The following is a 26,074-nucleotide window of genomic DNA, read 5'->3' on the forward strand; positions in this document are numbered from 1 at the left end:
GACGCATAAATTTCGTGCGAATGTTTCGTGCGTTAAAAACATTTTTCGGACTCGCCTGTTCTTAATGCAGCCGTTCACACCAACCTCGTCATTTCACAGGACGAATTTGCAGCATTTATTTTTCGGTTCAAGTTCGATTTTTCTGAACAAACAGGTCTGACCAATCAGAGCGCTGCATTTAGCAGCATGTGAGGTCATAGCTCAAAACGCGCATCAATGTACTGAATATACAGTGATATGGGACAATAAAATCATAATATTTTACCTCAGACACACAGCTACATGCTGCTCCGGGTCAGTCGGCTTTCTGATATTATCCTCTGCCTCCTCACATGTGATCCCAACTCTGCCAACAAGAGCTCAAACTGTCCCACTGACATCCTGAAATATGCGCGAAAGCATCCGTGATGCAGCTTCAACTCCTGGATCAAGCCATGAAACTCTCCCTGCTGCTGCTTTCTTATGAGCTGGATGAACACATAAACTCTCTTTCTTCCTTCTCTTGTTTAGAAACATCAGGGCCTCATTACATCATCGCTTGATGTCGACTTCCTTTCTTTCCCAGTGCGTTTTATGAGGGCGATTTATTCGCAAAAACAGCGCGTCCGGTGTGTGTGTAGGTTACGCGACAAGTTCACACCCGAAAGATTCGGAATTTCATGTCGTTTTTACGCAACACACCCGGTGTGAAACGGCCTTAAAAAGGCCTTAAGTGGAGCATTTTTACGGACTAAGCTAAGATGAGTGGCATTTCATAACATACACATTCCCACTGTTCTGGGCATGTGTATGTTGTAAAATGATGTTTATTATTTGGGTATAAAGGGCCCGGTCATTTGCCCCGCCCCCGGCTCTGATTTGCTCCGCTAGTGCTACCACCCACTAGTATCTTCTACTACCTAACCACAGCATCCATCTGCTAAAAAAGAACCACCTACAATCCATCTACAGGAGACTTTATAGCCTAGGCTACACTTCCTATTCACAGGCTACCATCTATTAGCTACTATCTACAAATGAAATGCGATGTAGGCTCCCACCCACAGACCACTATCCAACCAACATCCATAGGTCACTTTCTTCCATCTATACAACCAAGAAGTTACAATCACCTATCTATCCAATGGCTACCATATGGAAGATACCTTCTCCAGCCATCTACAGGGTATTTATAGGATTAAAAAACAAACAAAAAAAGAACCCTACCAACTACCATGGACTTTCTACAGGTTAATAGCCATCTGATAGCTACCATAGGCCCATTAACTTCACTTTGATTGTTGTTTTCCATCTAATGGGCAATGTCCACAATCTAGTGATTCAAAGGTATAAGATTACCATCTGCTCCCATTTTAGCAAGATTAATATAAATGAATTATGCCCTTGTAGAGTAATCTAAGAGTAATGATAATGATGATCTACAGGCAGCACCAGAAAATTTTCAGGCTATTGTTGATAAATTATGTGCTTTGAATTTCACTCACCTGCAAGATCTGCCTTCTGGATGTGTATTTATCAGGAGGGTGGAAACTCAGTAGCTGAATGATTGACAGCTTAATAGCAGTCACTCTGGGATAATTTTACCCCTGCCTTACACTCACTCACTCACTCACTCACCAACACACACACTGGACAGACTTACTTGTCAGGATTTGACAATCAGGATCAATTGTCAGGCTTTTTTTTTTTAATTTCCATTGCATTTTACTTTCTCCCCAAATACCAGCTTCACAGCACAGACACAGTCATCTTTCCCAACGACCGTTTTTTAAAGACAGTACTTAAGTTCACTTTATTAAAGCCTGCTTAGCTCTCACACACAAAATTCAGCAATGCATGCACATACAGTTGAACATCATCATTGTACCTGCTTGGAGGTTAACCATAATCTTAATGCACTATATCATATAACCATACCATTCTTAGAGCCATCAACTTCCCTGTTAGCATCAGAGGGGAGGTGGTGAAAAATACAGAATAATAAAGTATTACAATTTTAAAGAATTGATAACATCTACTGTGAACTTGTGAGAGCTCAGTTACTGGGCATTTGTTGTTGTAGTTTCATAAAGTTAATGGTTATATGAACAATGGCTGAAGCCTGGATATTAAAAAAACAATGAATACTTTTGAAGTACTCAGTAGTTGGGGATAGAAGTTGAGAATCAGTTCCAAACAGCCCAGGTTACAGGACTTCTGTGTTTCTGAGCTTAATGCTTCCTTTAAAGATTACTGGCATCCTAGTCTGAGAGCTGCACATTGTAAAACTTTCATGTCAGACCTTTTTGTGTTTTTTTCTATACTGTCATCCGACTCATAGAATAAAACAGTTGTGTTGATGCTGAAACCCTATGTATGCCTCCTCCCCCTTAGACAAAAAACTCTACTTGGTAACAAGTAGAAGGAGAACTGATACTAGTATCAATATTAATGCCTACTCATACTACATTGATGACTGACATTAAAAGGTCATCTGTACTGGAAACAAGTCCAACCGAGTCTTCCATTCAGCTTCTACAAAAACAACTCATAATCAGACGGTGAAGAGCAGTCAGAAAGAGCTCATCGCGGGTGAGGAAGATCCTTTTATTAGCTAAAGCAAAGGCGACTCCACATCATATAGGGTTATACGTTCATACAAGTTTTCACACTGACAATAGAGAAAAACAAACATAAGCTTATAGAAGAAAACATCCAAAAAATTATGAAACATACAACAAAAAGCTACCAAACTAAAAACACTACAGACTTAATCTTATCGCTCTATAGTCCAAATATCTACTGAGCATGTGCTGCGGAAAAAGGGTAGCATTGTTCAAACACAGCAAGATGATTTAAAAAAAAAGTGAAAAATTAAAGATATTCAGCAGCCCACTTTTACAAAATTATACAGGAGTCAGAAATCTGCCCATCCCACATTCTCTCATATCAACAGATGACTGTTGCAACATAGATTTCAGTCAACATTTACTCCAGCAAGTGTCTTTCTTTTACAATGGCCACAGAACTTGATGTCAGTATAAGTTTTTCCACAGCAAAGGGGCATCTCAACATTTTACCAAAGCAACATTTGATCATGGCAACATACCTTATTTTAATCATTTTACCACAGCAACATGGAATGTGGAGAATTACAGCAACAGAGCATGTTAATATCGAACCACAGCAGCGCAGCACATTTAAGCGTATACAGCAATATTAGCAAAGCAAAAAAACAGGTGTGTTCAGTGCGTCAAATCTTGATATGATTTCACAATAAACTTTGTTGTCATTAATAACTGGAAAAGAAAGGACCAAAATCCTTCCATCATCATCATCATCATCATCATCATCATCATCATCACAGCAATCTTAATCATGAGACCGTGCTATCAAAGTCAGTAGAGGAGTTGCAGAAAAGAGCAAAGTCATAGTTTCCTACTAGACAGACTGGAGGGGATGTGGCTTACCTCCCAATATCTACACAAAGGGTTAGTCACAGAACAGGGCAAGGTCTGAACTGCATCCAGAATCTGGTATGGTTTAGGCTGGCTTTGTTTCTCTTTAATGATTGATCCTGGTAATTGTATCATCTTATTTACAGTCAGTGTAGGGACTTTAGCCCAGGCTTATCTTGACTTTCCGTGCCCCAATAGGTCGGTCATTGAGGTCCATAACTGCAGCAGAAGCCTCCTCGTGGCTCTGAAAGGCCACCATGGCCTCTCCAGTTGGCAGGCCTTTTTCATTAAACTGTAAGCAGACTGAACCAGGTAGCACCTGGTAGCCATAGAAGAAATCCATGATTTCGTCCACTGTTACAGTGAAGGGCATGTTCTGCAGCTTTACAATTGTTGGGCCAGTGGCACCACGTTGACTGCTGGGATTATTGGCTCCTCCGGGGGCTGGCTGGTTGCGGAGACTTTCAGCCCCTGGAGTGAACACTGGCTGTCCAGCCACCCCACCGCCTGGACGGCCCTGGTTGTTGTTGGCCCCTCCCCCTCGGTTCTGTCCTCCCCCACCTCCTTTTCGGTTGGCATTATCAAAGGGCACCAAGCCTCTCAGCCCATCTTGGTTGAATGGAGCACCTCCTGCAGCTCCACTTCGAAAACCGGGTGGCTCTAAGATTGGTGCTCCAGGAAGACCTGCAACTAGTGGGGGAGCCACACCCAGATTCACATCTCCAAGCCCTGCAGCCAGTGGAGGGAGAGGAGGAGGGCCTGCTAGCCCATTTCCTGGGGCTGAAAATGGAGTCACAAAGGGGGGGCTGTTAAGGTTCCCCATAGTGTTTCTGAGAAAGTTGAACTCTTCACCACTAATCCCAGCAAATGGATTGATCTGGGGTTGCTGGGGGTTGGTTTGGGCTTGCTGGTGCTGGTTTTGGTTCTGCTGGTTCTGGTTGCGTTGGCCCCTCTTATTTTGGGGCGGAGGATTTCTTTCAATTTCTTTCATCTGCTCAAAGGTCACAAGATGCACAAAGGCATCCCGTCCATTGAGTTTTTGACGGTGCAGTCTTTCAGCTTTGCGAGCATCTTCCTCAGTTCGCAGTTGGAAGATTGCTTGCCCCAAACCATTTCCATGGCTATCTGTCAGGACCTTCAGGGTCTCCTCATAGATCCCCACACCCTCCAGAAAGGCTCGAACATCCTTCTTGGAGATGTTGTAAGGGATGTTGGTGATGTGGGCGCAATTTCTGGGAGCTTTTAAGCCATCCTGGCTCTTGCCATCCCCCTGTGATGCTTCACGCTTACGGATGGCATCAATCTTTTCAAGCATTCCTTTACGGCTAATTGGGTGAACCTGAATGAAGCGGCTGCCCATATACTGCATATGAGCACCCAGAGCACCCTTGTAGTCCTGTTCTGATTTGAACTCAAGAAAGCCCTCTCCTGTGGCTCGCCCATTGGGGCCATAGGCAATGTAGATGCTGTCTTCTACAACGTCCAAATTCTTAAAGAACTCCTTAATCTGTTTTTTGTCTGCCTCATACGGAAGGCCTTTCAGGTAGACACAGAACTCCTGCCGGTGTGGAGATCGTGACCTTGCTCGTTGATCCCTACTTCCTGCCTCAACATTACCACGGCGGTGCTGCAGATCCTGTGACTCATTATTTGATTTGCTGCTATTGTGAGGAGCATGGCCTGCCAGCCCATCATTGAGGCTGGCCCACTGACGCTCAGAACCTGGGGTGATCTCAATGAATCTTTGGCCCATCATGCCACCGCCACGCTTCACTGCTTCAAAACTGTCCTGAGGTGAGAAGAATTTCACCATAGCTCTACCAGTTGGCCGACCCTGTCCATCCCTCATCAGGCGAATGCCATCCACCCCCAAACCTCGAAAAAATTCTCTGACTTCTACCTCTGAGCAGGAAAACGGAAGATTCTGCAGAAGGACAAACAACTCATCAGGACTAACAGCTCCTGCCCCAGTGGCTACAGCAGCAGCCGCTTTCATGTGGGCTTGAAGGCCAAGTGAGGCCAAAGGAGAGAGAGGGTTAAACAACATGGGGTTAGGTGTCCCAAGAGGAAGGCCAGAGCCCAGTCCAGCTGGGGGAGGTAGAGAAGGGTTGAAGGGCGGTAGGGAGGACATATGTGGAAGGTGTGACATAGGAGGTACTGGAGGTCCTTGGGACAGTGGGGAGATAGTAGGAACAGGAGGAAGTGAGGACACTGGAGGAGGAACTGGTATTGTAGGTAGTGTGGGCATAGGAGGCATGGAAGGCATACTGGGAAGTGGAGGGATGGGTGGGGGGCCTGCATTAAGAGATGCCAGAGCTGTGGTGATTGTGGGGGCAGAACTGTAGCTGTTGGGGAAACTGGGTACCACGCTGGCCAAGCTGGTTGCTGCCTTGTTGTTTGGTGGCTCCTGAGATGAGCTTGCTGCCGTCACTGTGGTTGGGGTGTTACCAAAACCCTGGTTTCCATGGCTACTGCTTCTTCCCCCTGCCCCAGACTGTACTGTGGGTATAGGGGCAGCACTTGCTTGACGGTTGGCATTTCCTGCTGTAGGTGCAGCAATCTCCACAGCCCCTGCTCCAGCTTCAAATCTGCGGCGGCTGAGTTCAATCATATTCTGCATTTCTGTCTTGCTGCTAAGCAACAGCGACACTTTGGAGCCCTTAATGGACCCACCTGTTCGCATCATCCCCAGTCGTGCATCCTCATCAGTGGCAAAGACGATGAAAGCTTCGCCATGTTCACCCCCCACGATGTGCACTCCCCCATCAGGAATGGTGAGGCCAGAGAAGAAGTGCCTGATGTCCATGGTGCCGGCCACTATGGGCAGACCCTGCAGTCTGATGACTACCGCCATACTGACTGTTAAACAACAGCCCTAAAACCTGGGGAGAAAGCAACACTGCCATCAGATGAAGAGCAGAAAGAGTGACCAATCGTTTCCAGATGCTTGCCTTGTAAATTTAGATGAGTCTCTTTTGCATAACCAACAATGCTTATAATTTTAACTGCTTCATAATAACATATTTTTAATTTTTCACTGCTTTTTGTATATTGCCATCTGGAAACCAGTGGTTTTTGGAAGGGGTTTAGGGAATGGGGATAAGAATTTTGCAAAATTTGCAAAAACTGTCAAAAAAACAAACAGTCTCTCTGAGCCACTTAATAAGTTAGCTAAGCTTTCTTTTTGGCAATTATGTTATCCTGCCTAACATTTTTTCTAGATCACAACAGAAGAAGAATCTTAAACATTAACATAGCTTCAGTTTTTAATAATTGCGAACTGTTGAAAACAATGCACAGCAAGAATAAATAAATTAAGGAACAGCAAGAATTTCAGGCAGGCTTAAAGAGAGGACAAAAGAAAAAAAAAAACACTCCAGATAAAGTTGATATGTATATTCTCTCCTAAAAATGTCATGAATTATAAATATAGAACATTTAAAAAGACCAAAATGTGTTTGACATGCCAAGCTGTAAAAGTCATTTATCATCTGTAATATCTTGTCCTCTTTCTAAAGCACGCATGCACCAGGCCAGGTCAAATGCCATAAATCCTCAGTAAAGCTCATCTGGCTTGTAAAGACAAGTGGCACAGCTTCTGTTTCAATCAACAAGCTTTTTCAGGTTTCAGCAGAACTTCTTTGTGGCTTGTGTGCACTTATTTTTTTAATAATCTTTTTATTGCATGTTTCAGAGGAAGTTTCAGCAAAACAGCTCAGCCCACTAGCAGGTTTGCAAATAAATCCATAAATTAAAAAAATAAAAAATAAAAAACGTATTTAATTGGAAATTAAGAATTACAGTGTATCTGGAATGAAGTGATTGCTAAATTACCTAACAGAATCTGAAAGTCCAGGGTTTCCACCAGTGTTTGGGGCCTAAGCACTTCAAATTTTTGTAAAGTTTTTTTTTTTTTTTTTCCCCTTGAGACAAGCTAAAATTATTGCTAGCTACACACTAGTCTACTGTTACCACTGGCCATTTTTACACAAAACAGCTTAAAAGAGTAATGGCGTATTCACACCAAATGCAAAACAAAGTTTTCATGATTACAAACGTCTATGAAAATTCATACCGCACAATGTAAATAAAGGTAAATCTACATCTAGCAAGTTCTATGTATCTCATCTTTAACTCTGTTCTCCTAGAGACTGTGGAGTCTTCTGACAAGTTTAATGTTGGAGTTTTGTGGGTAGCTGGAGCTGTGTGGTCCAACTCTTAAGCAGGGATGGGGAAAAAAAAATGGGCTTGGAGACAAGTGAGCAAAATTGAAGAACTACTTCTGAAAACGATGGCAGCACTGCAATCCTACTTGTCCCACTGGCTATTATGAGTAAACATTTGTGGGTTTCCAAAAACACCTGAGCAAGTGTACTGGCTGTAGTAATGGGAGGCAAATCTTCGTTTGGGGTTTGGTGTGAACAGTCTTAACAAAAAATTAAAATAAACACAAAAACACAACAGTGAACTGACCCAGGAAAAAGTTATGATTTAATACCATTCACCTTTAGCTTTTCAGCTGATATCTGTCCACTACTTAAAGCAGGTAAAATTGTCTCTCATTATATGTGTACAAGGTTAACCGTAATTCATGTTGTCCACGATAATATCAGTAGGGCTGCAACAATTCCTTGAGTAACTCGAATAATTTGATTATAAAAAAAATCCTCAAAGCAAATTTGTTGCTTCGATGCTTTGTTTAAACCCTCAGATGTCTGTGTAAGTGGAGTGTTTCACCCACATTAGCATTACAGTTCTCAGTCATTGTCTTCTTGTGGGTTTAATGCCGATGGGCAAACCAGCTCAGAGCTGCATTACCGCCACCTACTGGACTGGAGTGTGGATCAGGCGTTAGAAAAAAAACCTCCTCAGATTCTAAAACTGCAACAGATTCCCTTTAACACTGAGTGGATCATCGCTGACATGTTTTTCCACGCCTCCACCGCTCTTTGCCGTGTTTGTGTGTTGTGCTCGCTGGGCTGAGAATTTCAGCTGCCATTTTTTTTTTCTCTACTTCAGCTCCCAGAACGGTTCACTATAACCATAGACATAGTGCTAGCGAGCACCACTGTTAGCACTAGCGATTGTTCTGTACCGGAAGGACCCCTTCCCCGTCAAAATATTTTTTATACTTTAATCCCTGGTTTGTTACTAAAAATAGTCCTGCAGTAGAAATGTATTTAGGAGAATGCTTGTGAATACAAAGCATTACAACATTAGGCTCTTGTAGCCCCCAGTTTTTTGGGGTTTTTTTTGCATTTTTTGGCCATAGCGGCTTTTGTCTACAGTGGAGAGTGACAGGAAATGGGGGAAAGATACGGGGGACAACACGCGGGCAAATTGGCGACGGGCCGGGACGCGAACTTCACCACTAAGCCACCCAGGCGCCCAGCCCCCAGTTTTTGAACATAAACGCTGATAACACAACAGCAGCAGGCAGTCTGTCTATGCAAGCCCAAAGAGGCGGAGCCGTTATAGAGACTGTGAGCTCAGGTGGAGCGAAAATAAATGTTTTTCTAGCATCCAAAGGAAGCTTTTTTTCCCCCTGTAACCACCATTAAACCTTTACTGGGAAACAGCTGGAGGTTGTTCATCAACCACCTAATCATCAAGTGAAGAAAAGAGAACTTTGCAGCTGCTCCATCCACCGGTGTTTGTTTCACACAGCGAAAAACTGCAATACGGAAGTTAAAAAATTGCAGATAAACTGTTAATATGAAAAAAGTATTTCTTATCCAATTACTCGAATAGTCAATGGAATAATCGATACTCAATTACTAAAATAATCGATAGTTGCAGCCCTATATACGATTTAAAATTTTTACATGACATAAAAGTGTCTTTTGTTTTTTAAATCATTGCTGTAACAATGCCATGCGCTTATGTAGTGCGTGCAACAAGAAGACAAGCCCCGGCACATCTGAGAGCAAAAGCTGCCTTGAATGATGCGATGATGATTTAGTTCAAAGTGCTGTTACAGTAAAGTCTGAACAAGTGTGTGAATTTTGATAGCTGTAGCTTAAGGTTTTATGGAACAGATGCCGCTGACACTAGGGTTTAATCCCGGGACCCGGGATTCCCGGGAAATGTGATCAGAACCATTTCCCAATTCCCGGGAAACGTCAAGACGGGAAACTGGGAAAAAAGTCGCATTATATAGCCTATAAAATATGTCTGCCCTGAACAATAAAGAAACATCTGTTTAACTTCGAGTGTTTCTTTTCCTCGTTTGCAGCCGCTTACTAACAATCATGAATTAGGATACGGGCCTAATGTGTGAAGAAAGTATCATGAAATAGATTACTTAACATATTTCGCTTTTAAAATGGAGTTGAGTAAAATGTATATTTTTTTGGCTATAAGGATTGGCCAGTTTTTCAATAGACGATTCACAACGAACCTACTTTAACCCTTAGGCATGGCGTTATAAATTTGCTGTTGCCAGAATGGCAATTACCAAGTTGTAGTGCATTACTCAAGGCCCTGTGTTATGTCATATTATAGTGTAGTACGGTAGTTAACTTTTCAATGACTATTACAGCGTTCCACTGGTGGAACGGTGTGCACGACAGCGCAAGTGGCTGAGCCTTTATCAATGCTGTGTGGAGATGAACCGTATTGTTTTGCGCCAGCAATTGTAAAATAGCTTTGTATAATTCCATGTACAATGCAGGAATATTCAAATTATATTAAAGGGAGTGTTGAGGAACGATACAACACCGCATAGCTCGAGCAATCGAATGCCGAGATGTAGATTTTATTGCATTAATCAAGCTAACGTCGCCCCCTACTGGGCATAACAGGACATAGCTGGAAAGCTACCTCTACAATATCAAAATAGGTTAAGCCCGACACAGGCTACAGAAGGCCTAATTAAAATTTAAAAAAAACCAACTTTTTCCCAGGATTCCTGGGAAATGGCTCGTCTTTTCCCGGGATTTGATTCATGTCATTTTCGGGAAAAATATTAAACCCTAGCTGACACCAAGGTTATGACTATAGCTTGACTTTTTCTTTAAACAGCCAAGCTAATAAAACTGCAAGTATCAATGAAATTTTTTTTCTCCTATATCATCACTGAAATATTGTTATGTAGTTTTGAGGCACCCCTAGCACCCTCTCGCTGACATTCTCTTTATGTGCACAGAGTATTCATTAGTGGGTGAATAGTGGCATGTTAATCCTTTCTTCACCTTGTTCTAGCCTCAGTGACCTTAAGAAATTTATTACTTTTCTGGCAGAAACCCAGCTGAAGCCCATTTCCAATATGGGATTTTCTTTTTTTTTTTTTTTTTTTTTAAATAAGAAGCAGATGATGAAATGTCCTACAACCCAGTGCATCTGAGGTTTACCAAGGCCTTCAATCTCACCAGTGGTGCTCTGTGTATCAAGCTCTGTTTTTAACTTATAAATTGGCTGCAGTTAAGTTCATCAGGTTGCCTACCATGCAATCCAGCAATTCTGCTTGTTTATTCAACTGTGAAATATTTCGTGCAACAGTAAGCCTTCATAAATCTCATGCAACTTGCAACTCACCAAAGCAACTAAGCTGTGTGTATAGTTTCACTGTGTAACTGACAGAGGTTTTCTGCTGGATACTGAAACCTGGTGAAAAGGCCAAAGAAACAAGCATTCCTGTTTTTAAAACATCATGACTGAATTCAACTTTTCACAGAACAGAATGACAATAAATGTTATGTTAACATTGAGCCATTGACAAGATGGTTTTGGCAGGATGTGCTTTATCAGTTTCAAGTCTTTGTGTTCACTCGGTCTCAAAAATATATGGAATATTATCCAAGTGGTGTGTGGTGGAAGAGGTTAGCCCTACAACTAAAAGCTTGTCTTAACACAGAAATGCACACCAAAATCGTTCTAGAAGCTCTGCACGCTAAACTTGGAAATCTTTTCAAACAGATAAACATCTTAACAAGACAGCAACAAAAACTCCTGGCCAGAAGCAAAGTGGAACACCGGTCCAAAGCCACCTCATCATGACCAAGACTTGCGGTGCACACCACATATCAAACTAAACTCAAAAATTCCTCAAGTTTAGGAAACCAGCAACATGAAGACCTCAGCTACAAAAAAAATTTAATTATCAACAATCAGACAACCACCACCTTTGGAAACAGTCAGCAACAACCAACAAATGCCAAAGCAACACCCCGGCAAAGATCACAGTGATAACCAAGTCCAGCAGACAGAACTTCAGCATCTTTTTACAAAAACAGCACAACAAGAGGAACATGGCAACCAGCAAATATGCAACACACAGTCAACAATGAGCACAAATCTTTGGCACAACTTTTACAGGAGTAATAGCAGTAACTTATCAATAAAAGCAACATCTTCAACATTTTGACAAAAGCAATCTCAGGTACATGTCAACCAGAGCAACATTAGCATTACACCAACCAGAGCAACATTAGCATTATATCAACCAGAGCAACATTAGCATTATATCAACCAGAGCAACATTAGTATTACATAAACCAAAGAAATATCAGCAACTGATTACCAGCACAGCACCAAAGACAGCAGCTGATCAGAGGAAAAAGTAAAAAGCAATGAGGTGCAGAGCAACATGTTTGTATGCCAGGATGCCACCCACAGCTCAACACACCCATCAAAATCATTCCCGATATTAACATTAGCATCATCAGTGCCAGCAGTGCACAACTTCAACACCAGATTATCAGCAAATATACCCATTGCGTCTTCGAAATGAATTTTAAACAGATTTTTATTCAGAACATCCACTACCAACATCAACAGCAGCAAGAGGATAAAACACAGCAGAAGAGGAAACAGCAACAAACAAAACTGTCAAAGGCTCGAGTAACCAGAAGCAAGTTTGAACGTTCAGCTTGTATCAACACAACAGAAACACACTGAAGCTTATAAATGACAGGAAGAACCCTCTTGCAAACAGCCAGAAAACCAGAAACGTATTTTCAATAAAGCAAATTCAGAATCAAAGGGGGAAAAAACAAGCTGCCTTCATTTCTCAGTTCAACGCTGGAACGGGTAACTGGTCACATGCTGTCAAAGCCAATCAAACAGTGAAACAGAACATGAAGCCCGTAAGACCATAAATAAACCCAATGCAAAGACGGGCACTACTGAAGAACAAGGATAAGGGACTCTCCATTCACCATCCAACATGGAGATCAAGTCTCAGATCGAACAATGAGACTGCATCTGGGAAGAAGAGCTCCACTGACCTGCACAACCTGAGAGCCAACAGAACAAACAAAGAAACACCACCAACACTGGGGAAACTGAGGTAAATATTCCTGTTTCTGTGTTCAGCATCCAACTCACCAACTGGTGATGGATTTACTGACGCAACTAAAGCCCCTTTCAGACATGCACCTTATGTTAATGTTTTGGAACACTGATATACAAGTCTTATGTTTGATTAATAGTGTACATAAAAGTAGGGACGCACCAATATATATCCAAACGTCAATATGGGCTGACTGCTGTGCTAGAATTAATCATTACTTTCAAATATTCAAAAAGTCATAAAATTATCCATTTTCAGGTTATACGTTGCAGAAACTTGTGTTTTTTTTTTTCTAGACTAGTCAAACATCAAATTTGAGTGAAAATTTTTAAAGTTCACAACATTGTTGTATTGTCTTGTTGTGGAGCTACCCTCTCTTGGTGCTTCTTCTATCATGACTGATCTATGATGACTGATGATAATACGACCTGCGTTTGCAGATGTCATGTCTGAAAAGAGCGCATGTTCATAACTCAAGTAAACACAACCATTACCAACCACCAGAAACACCCCAATACTGTCTCCATGACTACCCAGACTCACATTCCAACAACATCCTCTGACGTCACAGCTCATCCTTTAACGTCATGACCCAAGGGCGTGGCTAGCGGTTTCTAATGGTCAGCGATAGGCGACACCTTAACCACACAGCGAACTGGGCTACAGACAAAAAACGTGCAAACCCTCCAACATCCTCTCCACTCCACCCAATAAATACAACACAAGAACACGAACCGACCCACAGTGAAAAATACAAATAAATCTCGGCTTAAGACACTATTTTACACCAAACTTATCTACACTTTTTCTTATGTTATCATTCATTAAGCTAAACAAGCATTCAGACAGTACAAGAGTTTATAAAGTCGCAGCTAACTATCAGATTCTCAGCTTGTAGAGCTTAGCTTCCTAGCAGGCTAACACTCCATTAGCGACCTAGCTGGCTGTGATGGTTGCTTTGTGTGTGTGTGTGTCTGTGTGAAGTGAAGCGGAGCTACGAGCAGGATGCGTCGTTTTATCGGCTCCTGTCGCGCTCGGCTCCCGCTGTGATTTCGTCTTTTAGCGAGCAGCCGCGGGTGTGTTCTTACCGAGAAATTTGTCAACAAACACACTGAGGTTTAACTCATGAACGCGGGTCTTTTCTTCTCCCTTCTGCAAGCTGCTGCTACTGCGCGAAATGTCGGCGCAAACACCGCGATGACACACGTGATGACGCGAGAAGACGAATACTGACTGCAGAGCGACAACGCCGCCTGTCGCCTGGGAGAATGAGGTACTTCACTGCGTTAATCATATCTGTGAGTACTCTGCAGCACAGCTGCAGGGCACACGCTCCCTCCTAATAATTAGAACACGTGCATTGTTCTCCAGTAAAAACGTAAAAAAAAAAAGAAGAATCTCCTCTGGTGCCATGCACAGGAAGGGGCCACTGGAAATGACTGCTTGGTGCATGTGATTACTGATGCACCTTTTAATCTGCTCATACTTTGCATAGCTATTCCACCAAATTTTTATGCAAATATTGTACTTTTTACTGATTAGGATTTCCTTTAAAATTTTGTTAGTTTTTTTTTCAGATTAGAAAATACCAAACTTCTAATATATTATATTATACACAGTACTGTTCAAAAGTCTTGTGCCAGCTTTCATTTCTTTATATTTTTCTAGGAAAATGTGTGCAACCATATATGAAAATATGTTGTATAAGACAGGGTTTGTACAATTTCAGCAATATATACACACACAGACACACACAACGTTTTGGGGGGGGGGGGGGGGGGGGGGTTGGAGTTTTTAAAAAAATAAACACAAGTAAAATTCATCAAAAGTCGATTGCATAACCAGAAGCAGCAATTTTATTTGATATTAATGTGCAATGACAAGTAACAGAAGACAGTAGATGCTGGAGTCCAATAAATATATCAAAAAGAGGCTCAGACTAAATCTAAGATCACAATACAAGAATACCCCCCCCCCCCCCCCAACAGTGTTGTCACAAAAACCCACATTTATCAACCAATCGTTTCTTTCTGTTTAGACTTTCTCAATCATCTCAGGATTTCTGTCATCAGCCACAGACGTGTGACAGAAGTCTATCTTTAAAATCAGCCATTGTGGTCAAATTAGACTAAGAGAATAATGAAACTGCTGTTGCTAATACTGTCTTGTTGGGTATTTCACTGAGAACTGCTGATGATACACTGACATGGTACTAATGAATGGCTACTGAACACTGACGTGGGAACATAAGACGAGAGTATGAGACACAGAGGACAGTTTATAATCTGCAAACAGTGCCGGAGACATAAATCTTTGACTCTCTAGTGAAAAGGTCTGACTCAAATAATTACTGGGTGAATCATCACATCCTGCTGTCTTCAGTTGCTTTCTCTAGTTTTGCTGAAGCAGCACAGCTCTTTGTTTCACTCAGGTTGTTGCCTGTGTTTTTTTTCCCCCTTATTCATCCGGCTAGCTTTGAGGTTAACTGAAGTCTGATGGTATCACAAAGCTTGGTCAGTAAACAGTAACTGTGCGCCTCAGTAAATGTTAGATTCCAACTTCTTTTGTTCTAGTTGAGTGAATGTGTGACGGGGCCTCTCTGCAGGGAGGCTGATTACTGGAATTCCAACAATGAAAGGGCTACAGAGAAGCACCTGGATGCAGTTCTCCAAAAAAGCCACAAGTCCCTGACATGCTGATTGGCTAAAAAGCTTTTCAGGTTTCACTTCAGTTTTATAACTTCTTTTACACTACATTCCTGACTGTTGAACATATTTTTGACACTGCTCTCAGGTGACAGTACACAGCAACAACATGAGGGGCTACAAAGCTGCAATGATCTATCAGCTGCAGTAGCAACGTGACATCTCGATGCGTCTTAATATCACTTTTTGCTGCCTCAGTAATACAATTTCCTGCAGGTTTCAACATTTCTTCTCACACTAATCACTCCATTTATAGTTCTGATGATACTGCGTGTAACTGCCACTTCACACAAGCATGCTCCCAAGTGTATTTGGTGTTAACGAAGCTAGCTGTTAAACAGCTTCATGATACCTGTCATCAAGATGTTAGATTTAGTGGAGCCAGATCACCCAAAGAGAGTCAGATTAAAGGGACCTCTATGCCATTTATTCCACATCTGTCACACTGTGCAAGAGCAGTCTTAGAAAAATCTTGGCCTGATCATACTGAGATACTGAGGCATGTCAAATTGTGCGATGGATGCGTAGTGGATGACAGCTGCAATGTTTTTAGGAAAAAGAATGAGAACAGAGACATCATCATTAACTAAAAAAAAGAGATTCTTCTTTGTCAAAAGTCGCAGTTTTGTTTTGATTGTTTTTTTACTTTACAGCCATCACTATGTGCCTGCAAGTTTGTTTTCCCCCTAAAATATGAAATGTTGTGCCAGCTGGTGTATTCTGCATTGTTTTGTTATCATATTCTGATTAGCTGCTTTGTTGCAGCAGCCCTCCTGTGAAAACGTCCTGGATGTCTCTCTGAATTGCAGCAGGGGAAGTCTTCAGTTGTTAAAGCCCCAACTCAGCCTCTGGTGGACATGTCTCACAACAAGTACCATATTTTTGTTGAGACACATAAAGAGTGCACTGGATCTTTTGTCTCATGAATATCATCTTAGATCTCAGAGCGTGTCACAGCTTCTGAATAATTTTCATTTGAGACAAAGTATTAGCCTTCTGGGCAATAGAAGAAAAAGAATAGATTGCTGTGCGTTGGTCAACTGAGCAATATCTTCTGAGAGAGCAACTGGAGGAGCTTCTACAGAGACACTGAGCTACGGCTACAGACAGACTTCAAGTCGGGCAGGAAGTTTGTGCGTGTTTGTTTACAGGAAGGAAAAAGCTGGTCCGTTCCACGAATTTTTTGGAACAAGACGTGGAAAGAGTCTAATGCTGCGTCCACTTGATGCTCTTCAGGTCGATGCCTTCTTGAACCATCTCCCACAGAGGACTGAGAGATGGAAAGAGAGAGGTAGGGAGGCGGGTTAGTGATTGTTACCAAAAACAAGGTCATCATCCAGCATTTTGTATCAACTGTATTTATGTAATTTACAATAAATTTCTGCACTGTGGTGACCGAGTGCTGTCAAGCTAAGCTTACCTCATCTCTCGGAGTCTGCGGACCTGCTGGATGCATTTCTCTGCCGTGTAGTCAACCTCTTCTTCAGTGGTGAACCTGCCAATACCAAACCTGACACAGACAGAAACACCGACATTGAAACTGAAACTAGAGAACAGACAGGCTGCAGGTAACCATTTCTGCTTATCCTAGTTTGGATATTAAACAGGTTTGTTCTCCATGCATTTAATGTAATGCTAATTTTGATCAACATGAGAAACGGGGTCAGAGCCACAAGGAAGGTCATCATTAACCTCCTGGATCAGGATTATGATCAGTGTTTGTACCTGATGGAAGAGTGAGCCAGATCTTCATCTGCTCCAATAGCTCTGAGGACATATGACGGCTCCAGAGACGCTGATGTACATGCACTGCGCACACACAGACACACACACAAAAACCTGGTCATCTTTTAAGACTTTGTGCACACTAATACAAGGTTTCCGGGTTGTATAATAAGGATATACCTGTACTCTCAATGCAGGTGGTGTTACTGACATTTATATCCAATTTATAAAAATAGCCCATTTCATGGCCTTCAAATATTTCAGCAAACTGTTTTAACTCATCTCAAACTTTGCAAAGTCTGTAATTAGACTGAGTCAACCGTGGACTACATGAAACTTGTTTACTCTCTCTAATGAGGAGTGGGCAGCACACCTCCTCCAGCCCCTTCCCTTCAGTTGAAGTCTGAAATCATGTTTATAACATATATAATGATGGCTTTCACACTATTTTGCTTTTGGGACAGTGGTTCTGTGATTTTGAGCAGAGGATGGGGAATGAATTGAGGGGAGTGGAGGTGCTCATCATTGGATATCCTCCAGCAGTCTGAGTCTACAGCAGCATATCCTGCCTCCTATTCTACTTCTGGAAAGTTTGGGAACCACAAGTAAGCCTGCAGTCTGAGAGCAAAGTGGAGCTTCTACTGGGATAATATGCTATGGACTCTTTAAGATCTAATAGTGGCTGATCATTCATGACTTTGTGTGCGAGGAGAAGGTTTTAAATTAAAATCCAGATTTAAAAAAGGAGCCAATGAAGAGCAGCTAGTGTGGGAATTGTACCGTGTCCGCACAGGTGGAGATGGTAGGACAGTTGATCCGTAAAAAGCACAAGAATTGTTCAGCATTTCCTGTTTCACGCAACCATGCCCTCTTTTCAGTTTTTGTATGCAGTAGGTAACGGTACACTTTAAAGGTGCACGAATGTGCATGAAAAAAAAAGTCTGTCTGACCTCCCAGATGACAGAGCAACATCCTTCAGGGCCATCAGCAGACTCTCTCCTTCCACGTAGGCAAAAGAAAGGTTGATACATCCTGAAAACACACAAACAGCCAGAGACAGAAACACACACACACACACACACACACACACACACACACACACACACGGTCAGAGGTGTCTGTCTAACTTCCAACAGAAGTCTGGCCCCCACTTTGGCAGTCTTTTAAAGGGCCGTCTGAGGTTTAAGAGTTGGTCTCGGGGTTCAGGTTGGAATCAGGTATAGGTTAAGGTTAGGATAAAGTGCTAAGGAATGCATTCTGACAATGAATGTGCTCATGAAGACTGCTATACAAACAAGTGTGTTTACCGGGGTAGCGTTGTTCCGGATCTCCATTCATGATGACGTCAGGAATCTCAGACATGATCTTTTGGACCAGACGATTAGCCAGCATGGACACCCGCTGATGATCATACTACACACACACAAATACAGACGCATATTAAGCTGCACTGGAATTTGGGAGCATTTGGTAAGTCTTTGGGATGTTTCACTCTGTTTATTTTACCTCCATTTCCTTCTGGGCGATGCTGCAGGCAGCTCCCAGTCCAACAGCCAACGGGGTGGGGACAGTGCCAGAGCGCAGCCCCCTCTCCTGCCCGCCCCCATTCTGTAGCGGCTCCAAACGCACCCTCGGCCTGCGACGTACATACAACGCACCCACACCTGGACACACACAGCAATTTGCATTTATCTTTCAAAAGACAATCACGGTCTAACTTCATCAGTTGACTGAAAATAATTAATGTTGAAACTCAACGGATTGAAAAACAAATGCACGTTTAATTTCAATGTAAACACAGATTTGAATAAAAAAAAACTAAAAGTTAAATGAAAATAAAGAAACCTCTTTTCCAAAAAGGAAATTCTTTGGATAAACAACCTACAAACTCTCCTAGTTTTATATAATTTATATGTAAAACTAGAAATGGCCCCTGTGAGTGAAATGAGCTCAGCTGCCTCGCTCTGCCCATCAATTAATTTAGGGTTATACTTCCTGCTGACAGCACTAAACCTGACCTTTGGGTCCGTAGATCTTGTGACCGCTGATGGACATTAGATCAATTTTCCAGTCAGAGATGCTGACGGGAATCTTCCCAATGGCCTGAGCGGCATCAGTGTGGAAGAAGACTCCTTTTGAGCGACAAATCTGACCTGTGGACGGAAAGAGTTAACGCTCAGATCAGAGCTCTGAATCGGCTCCACGTAAGCACAGTAATCTGATTTATACCGGATTGCTGGCAAATTATCCCAAACTACTTGTCTGCAGACATTATGATTGTATTTCATGTGTTATTATGGTATGTTTGTGTTGCCATGCTTACCAATCTCCTTGACCGGCTGCCTGACTCCAATTTCATTGTTCACGGTCATCACCGACACCAGCGAGGTGTCAGGACGGATGGAGGCCTCCAACAGCTGAAGATACAAACAAACACGTAGTCAGAGACACTGTAAGGAGGAGACGCAGCAACGCTAAAGCAGCGGTCACCCACTCCTACCCCCAAAGCGTCAATCAACTTTTTTCAAATTTTATACATGACCTATAGGGGCCAAATTAAATTTTTTGAGCTACATATCATTTACCATCTTCAGTCAATTTATATTTAGTAATATTGATTATACATTACATGGATACTGTCTGCATGCACATGATGTGTGTGATCTCTCTGTTTACCTCCAGGTCCAGCAGTCCGTTCTGCTGGACCGGCAGGTAAGTAACGTTGAATCCTTCTGCTTCCAGAATCCGACACGAGTCTAGGACGCATTTATGTTCGGTCTGAGTGGTGATCACATGATTCTTTTTGGCCTTGTAGAACCGAGCTACACCCTGCAGGAGAGGGAGCAGAGAGATACACTGAATTAGAGAAAAACATTTTTTTTTTAGGTTTTCTCACACTTTTCATTTTCTTTCTGCTTCTATTTCCTTCTTTGTTCTATTGTTACTGTGTTTTCATTCTGTATTCATGCTGTTATTTCTACAGTAAGTCGTGTTTCCATCACAGGGACTTTCCCCCTTGAATGGAGAGCAGTACTTTCTGAAAGTTTAGGAACTCAGCACATTGAGCCTAGCATTTTCTGGAGTTGTGAATCCAGTGTGCACGAACTCAATTACCTCATTTAAATCCAGGAAATCAGAATCAACAGCAGCGTGACTTTAATTTCCTTCCTCTATTCTTACGGTTACTGCAGTGCTGCTTGTTCTTTGCTATTCATGGTGTCTTTGGTAACGCAATCCTACTGGACTGGAGTGAAGCAGTGTGTTTTAGATCCTCCTGGCCCAGTGACTTTTGTCCTCTGTAGCAGATGTCACATATTCATGCACATCGTTTAAGTTTTTCAGGAAACTCAATTAAATCCTGTACTCTAAAGAGGACATCCTGTGCTTTCTGAGGATATGTCATGTGACAGGCTGGCATGTCGGGAACTTTATTTTGATCTCAATCCAAAAAATCCATAATGGCCGGCCTTGCGGCAAGCACATTTTTTGCAAAGAGGAGAAGTCAAATACTGTTACCTTTTTGTTGTTTTAATCACAGTTATCAGATATGATTTTGTTTGTAACAGTATTTTCAGTTTTAAAAGCAGTTAAATAATTTATATTTTGAAATAATGGTCTTTGAATAAACTGTCAGGACCATCTGTATGAACTTTGATACCTAACCCTTGTAGGTAACAGGACTGAGGCAGAGAGGATTCTGTATAAGATGGTGCAAAAGTACAAGATTTTACACCATCCACTACGGCTGCCCACTGGTACCGCAGGGGTCTGCTTGCCTCCTGGTGTGCAGTCCATCAAATCGACCCTTCTGAGGCCTCAGCCAGGACATCCTGGCATTTTCTAATCTCCCAGTTACTTAAAGGTGCCCAGAGGCTTACAGTTCACAAGCCTGGACCCTCGGTTCCCCCATGGAACCCCCCATAGTCATCGGTGCTCTTCAGCATCCTCAGGAGGTAGCTCTGCGACAGGCTGCTCTGTGCCCTGGCTGGATCTTGACAGAGTATATCAGGTGCACACAGATTTTTAGCAAGACAGATCAGCTCTTTGTCTGCTTTAACCCTGGAGCCTCGGGGAGACCCAGACAGTCAAAGTTGTCCATTGGGTAGTAGAGGCCATTTAGCAGGCGTATGCATTTTCAGGTCCTCTCCTCTCATCCAGAGTACAGTGCGGACACTTCATGGGCATTGTGGAGGGCCATTTGTGCCACTGCAACATGGTCACGCACGTTTTCCAGATTCTACATCTTACTGAGGCAGCCAGTCCCTCCTTCAGAGATTGGGGGTGCATCTCAGTAGTAGCCAACTGGGCACCGGCTCCACAGTCGATCTAGCGTCTCGTGGACCAATCAGAGCGGTTGCTCCATCACGGCTTTCCCTCTGCGTCTTCCCTGTCAAAGTGGCCAGTCACATTAAGCTCCAAAAGCTCTGCCGAACCAGTCAAAAGTCTTAGCAGGCGTAGAATTCAGCTTTGCATGCGTAGAGTTTCCTCACGAGAGTGTGAAACTACAGCAGCGCAGGCACAGCAGACACTCACGTAGGCGATGCTTCTTCGCACGTGCAGCTGTTGAATTTACTCGTGAGGAATGAATAAACTGACGTGTAAAAACAGATGCTGCTTTTTCTTATGAGCTGATTTATCTGCCTCATCTTCACAGAGGTCTTTAGAAACACAAACAACCAACTGAAGAAGTCTTTCAGAAATTTCCTTTAACTAAAAGTTCTCAAGTGGTTGACAAACTGGTTTTATCACAACCTTTTATACTCAAATGATGTATAGTTTGATTTCTCTATTTCCACACTTTTATTAACTTGTTATCAATGTGTTATGTATTTTTATGCAGTTCTTTTTTTAAATTCCTCAGGTGTTTTTCGTTCTTTTTTTACAGTGGTCTTGTGTTCTAATCTGATCTCCACACTTTATGTTCTGGATCAATTTTCACCAAACCTCTCACTGTGGTGGAGAGGAAAGTAAAGGCTTTCTGTGTGTGTGTGTGTGTGTGTGTGTGTGTGTGTAGCTGATAATGAAGAGGAGCAGAGTAGGACCTTGATAGCCATGTTGTTTGACTCTGTGGCTCCGCTGGTGAAGATGATCTCTCTGGGATCAGCTCCAATCAGATCAGCCACCTGCTGCTCAGAGAAAAACAAACAGATTCAGTCAATCATAATCACTCACATGATTAAGTGACTCTAATCTGATTTTTCCATATCAGATCTGGGCCACTCCTATACAAGTATGTAGATAAGACTGCCAGATCAAAATTCCCTGACATCCTGCTCCTCCGCACAGACTGTCTCTCGACTTTGCTGTCGTCACCTCACAGGCCGATAAAATTTAACAAGGAGGGAGAGCAGCAACAGTGAAGAAGGTCAATGAAGAGACAAGGACATTTCTGATTTTTGGACACATATAGGAGCTTCAACTCAAACCAAACTACACAGGACTTAGAATATTACAATACTCCTGTGGATATTTGTTATGACACTGACTGTATATCACCATCATGCAGTTTTTCTTTGAAACTTGTGTGTTCTGCGTTAGCTTGAAGCTGCAGTGGAGGTGATCTCGTCCATTTACTCTGAGACGTGCATGAGGCCTGGGGCTCTGTGCAGACCACAGCTACACCCGGGTGAGCCAAAATTATGCCAAAACGGGCCAGATTCAAATTAGCCACAGCCTCTTTACACTTCAGATGGAGCGACGCTCTACCTTCCGAGCGGTCTCCATGGCGGTTTCGCTCTCCCAGCCGTAGGCGTGTGTTCGGGAGTGAGGGTTACCGTAGTAATTCACCTGGTACGGCAACATGGCATCCAGCACCCGGGGATCCTAAACACACACAAACACACACATATTAAACTGTACAAAGTACAAATAGGTTTAAGTCCAACTCTCTCTGACATCAGTTGGAAAAGCCTTAAACTATGACGGCATCCTTAGGAACAGTTACCATGGGGGTGGTTGCCTGGAAGTCCATGTAGAGGGGGCGAAGCTCATCCTGCTCAAGTTTCTTGATCAACTCTGGAGCACAAAATACAGTTAACTGAAGACATTCAAGAAGTTTTTAAACACCAAATTACATTTATTAATGTTTCAAAAAATTCAAAGTGTGAAAATGACGGGAAAACAATTACTTCAGTGCTTCCTGACAGTGAGTTTGATTTAAATAAATAATTTATTAATAATTTATTACTGATCTCAACCTGAGTAAGTAGCAGAAAATGGATAAATAGATTAACTAAATTCTAAAAATTGGATATTTTTCATACATTTATTGTGGAAGTTTTATAAATCAGTAAAGTCACAAGATGTTCATTATATTTATTAAATATAATGAATATCTTGTGACAAAAGTCACTGTGATTTTGTCACAGTTTTCTGTTGGTTTTTAAATGGTTTAAATATAAAAAAAAAAAAAACTAAAGAAAAAAGAAACGCAATTACAACAGAAAAAAAAATGGTCATATGAATAAACTTAGATTTGTATAAAATAATAAATTAAAAATGACTTAATAAATTAAGGCTGTATCTAACACTCCTTTAATAGAGGTACATTAACTATGCTTCTTTATTTTAGTGCTCCTCTGAATGTCTTCTTAATTCAGATGCTCCCTTTAGGGCTCCTCACAGCGGCTCGTCTGCCTCCATCTCACCCTGTCCCTACCATCCTCCTGTCACACCACCCCCCCCCTCTCCGTGTCCTCCTTCACTACATCCATGAACCTCCTCTGAGGTCGTCCTCTTTCCCTCCTGCCTGGCACCTCAATATTCAGAGTGCTCCTCTGAGTGTAGGTTTCAAAATTCAAACAGCATTGAGAGTGCTGGAGAAAATGTGGTGAGATAAAGACAAACTACTTGAATATAAACAAGGAAACTCTGTTTAGTGTTTTATAAGACTTTAAGACCTGCCTGAAAACAGCAAGTCTTATTCAGCTGGTTTTACTCAGTGTTTGATCAGATCTGCATGACCCTGGAATAAAATACGGGGTAAGAAAACTGTACCAGGTAATTGTTGGATTAATCATTAGTTGTGCCATTAAAATAACAAATGAATTACCCCTGAATCAGCATCAAACCATATCTGTATGGACGGATGGATGGAAAACAAATACATGGGAGTGCATTTTATTATTACTCGTTTCTCTTCATTTAATGAGCAAAATCTTCCCATTAGTTTACCTGTAGAGCGGTTTCTTTTTTCACCTGTGTGTCCAGTAAAGAGCTGAATTCATTAAATTCACTCACTCATACACCGGCAGGTCAGTGTGGCGACAATGAGCACTAATTTCACCCTCACCCCACATAATTTAATGCATATGTGCAACAACCACTTTAAACACTGATTCCCGCTTTGACCTTATGGTAATGAAGTCCATCAAAGATCCAGAGGAATGTGCCAGATGTTAACATTATAAAACATGAAGAAAATTAAACAGAAAATATGAAATTAAAGCCTTAATTATTCTGTCACATTGCTTATTTTAATTTTGCGCCAGTCAGCCAGGTCCTGTGAACTTCTCGTTTTTAAAAGATTTCATTGATTATTTGTTTACATTTCTCCGGCCTGGCAGATGTTTCAGTTTACAGATGTAAAGTTTCCTGCCTCCCCACTAAACTGCGTCACTGAGGGATTAGCTTCGTGCTAGCTGCTCCCGGTGGGAAAACCTTCCTAGTTTGCCCGGGGGTGCTGTTACCTTTCTGCGGGAAGCTGGCGGCCGTCCGCTCGGAGCTCAGCCGGAGAGGAAGCCACGCGGCGGGCCTCAGCAGTCGGGAGGAGAAGGTCCTGCCCGGGGCAAGCATCTGGTCGGTGAACTGGCTTCAGCTGGAGGACCTCTATCACAAACAACACGCTGATCGTAGATTAAATACCAAAAAATATGGCTCAGACCAGTTTAACTCACTGGTTCCAGAGCGAGAATATGATTTTAAATAACGATTTAAGAGCAAAGGTTAAATTTGAGTGAAGTTTGATGCCGCTGCCGCCTGTCAGTGACGTCCAGGTACAAACAGAAAACGTTAACGTCAAGGTAAATAGTCAAAACGAACACGTCCGTGTGAGAATTTCAAAACAAAAGTTTTTCCCAACCCGAACTTAAAATCCACAGGCGACTAAAATTAAAATAACTTTCTCTGAGCTCTAATACATTATGATCATAACCCTAACCCTAACGTCATGTTTTGGCGAAAAGTAGAATGGATTTGTTTTCTGGTAATAAATAATAATTTTTTTTAATGTTGATTGTTAGTAGGATTATTTATTGTTTTTGTCCTCATATCATCAAATGAGATAAAAAATTGAAAACTAAATAAATACAAATGAATAATTAAGCAAAAAAAAAAAATCATTGCTTTAGGTTAGGGTATTCAGTGATGATGACTTGGATCTCACAGGATTAAAACTTTAGTATTCAGTAGTTTAGGTTCTGAATTTAAAATAAATGATAATCATAACAATATAAAACCAACAGAAATGATCAAATCTATCAGAAATTAGTTATAGCCTGAGACCGAAACATCAAAACACACAAAACATCAAAACATAGAAATATATTTTTTATCTTAAATTTTCTTTATGTGTATCCATTACATGTATGAATATTGATTTGGTAATATTTTCTACTACTGCTACTGCTAATAATAATTATTATTATTTATCAGATATGTAGAGAATTTTGATGGCATATTTTGAGTTTGAAACTTAACTATAAATATGCTAAGTTGTTATTAAACAAAAATAGAAATGACAATTAGATGACCAATAGAACAGATGTCTGCAAAAATGGCTCATTATTTAACTATTTAATTATTTAATTGCAGTGGAATATCTGTTAATTATGTCAAATAAGATAACAGAAGATATACTTTATCACAGAAATTGGGGAATTTCTGTGTTATTCCCCAAAATAGTAAACACAACCCAC

General features: G+C 41.7%; 2 protein-coding genes across 5 annotated transcripts in view; both read right to left on the minus strand.

Annotated features, from left to right (window-relative positions):
• LOC115780018 (copine-1-like) overlaps positions 1–13,914 on the minus strand; it is a 36,639-nt gene extending 22,725 nt beyond the window's left edge. Inside the window, exons 1-3 of one of the 4 annotated variants that reach the window (XM_030728940.1) lie at positions 13,818–13,896; positions 10,974–11,042; positions 1,828–6,319 (exon numbers count right to left, since the gene is read on the minus strand). In XM_030728940.1, coding sequence (XP_030584800.1) covers positions 3,598–6,291 — 2,694 coding nt within the window. In that variant the 5' untranslated portion in view covers positions 6,292–6,319; positions 10,974–11,042; positions 13,818–13,896 and the 3' untranslated portion in view covers positions 1,828–3,597. Of the gene's footprint in view, positions 1–1,826; positions 6,320–10,973; positions 11,043–13,817 lie in introns of those variants that run through there. The other 3 variants (XM_030728944.1, XM_030728941.1, XM_030728943.1) reach the window with 3 other exon arrangements.
• A 2,467-nt stretch (positions 13,915–16,381) lies between these two features.
• Positions 16,382–25,174, minus strand: nfs1 (NFS1 cysteine desulfurase). The gene is made up of 13 exons (XM_030728760.1): positions 24,848–25,174; positions 23,104–23,174; positions 22,866–22,982; positions 22,202–22,285; positions 19,836–19,988; positions 19,483–19,576; positions 19,178–19,312; positions 18,666–18,823; positions 18,467–18,572; positions 18,110–18,191; positions 17,160–17,243; positions 16,855–16,944; positions 16,382–16,704 (listed from the first exon to the last, which is right to left on the minus strand). Exons 1-13 carry the CDS (start codon positions 24,951–24,953, stop codon positions 16,641–16,643), a joined length of 1,344 nt encoding a protein of 447 aa, XP_030584620.1. The 5' UTR covers positions 24,954–25,174; the 3' UTR covers positions 16,382–16,640.
• Between the last annotated feature and the right edge of the window lie 900 nt (positions 25,175–26,074).

Source organism: Archocentrus centrarchus, chromosome 5 (genome assembly GCF_007364275.1).
Source record: "Archocentrus centrarchus isolate MPI-CPG fArcCen1 chromosome 5, fArcCen1, whole genome shotgun sequence".
Taxonomy (NCBI): domain Eukaryota; kingdom Metazoa; phylum Chordata; class Actinopteri; order Cichliformes; family Cichlidae; genus Archocentrus; species Archocentrus centrarchus.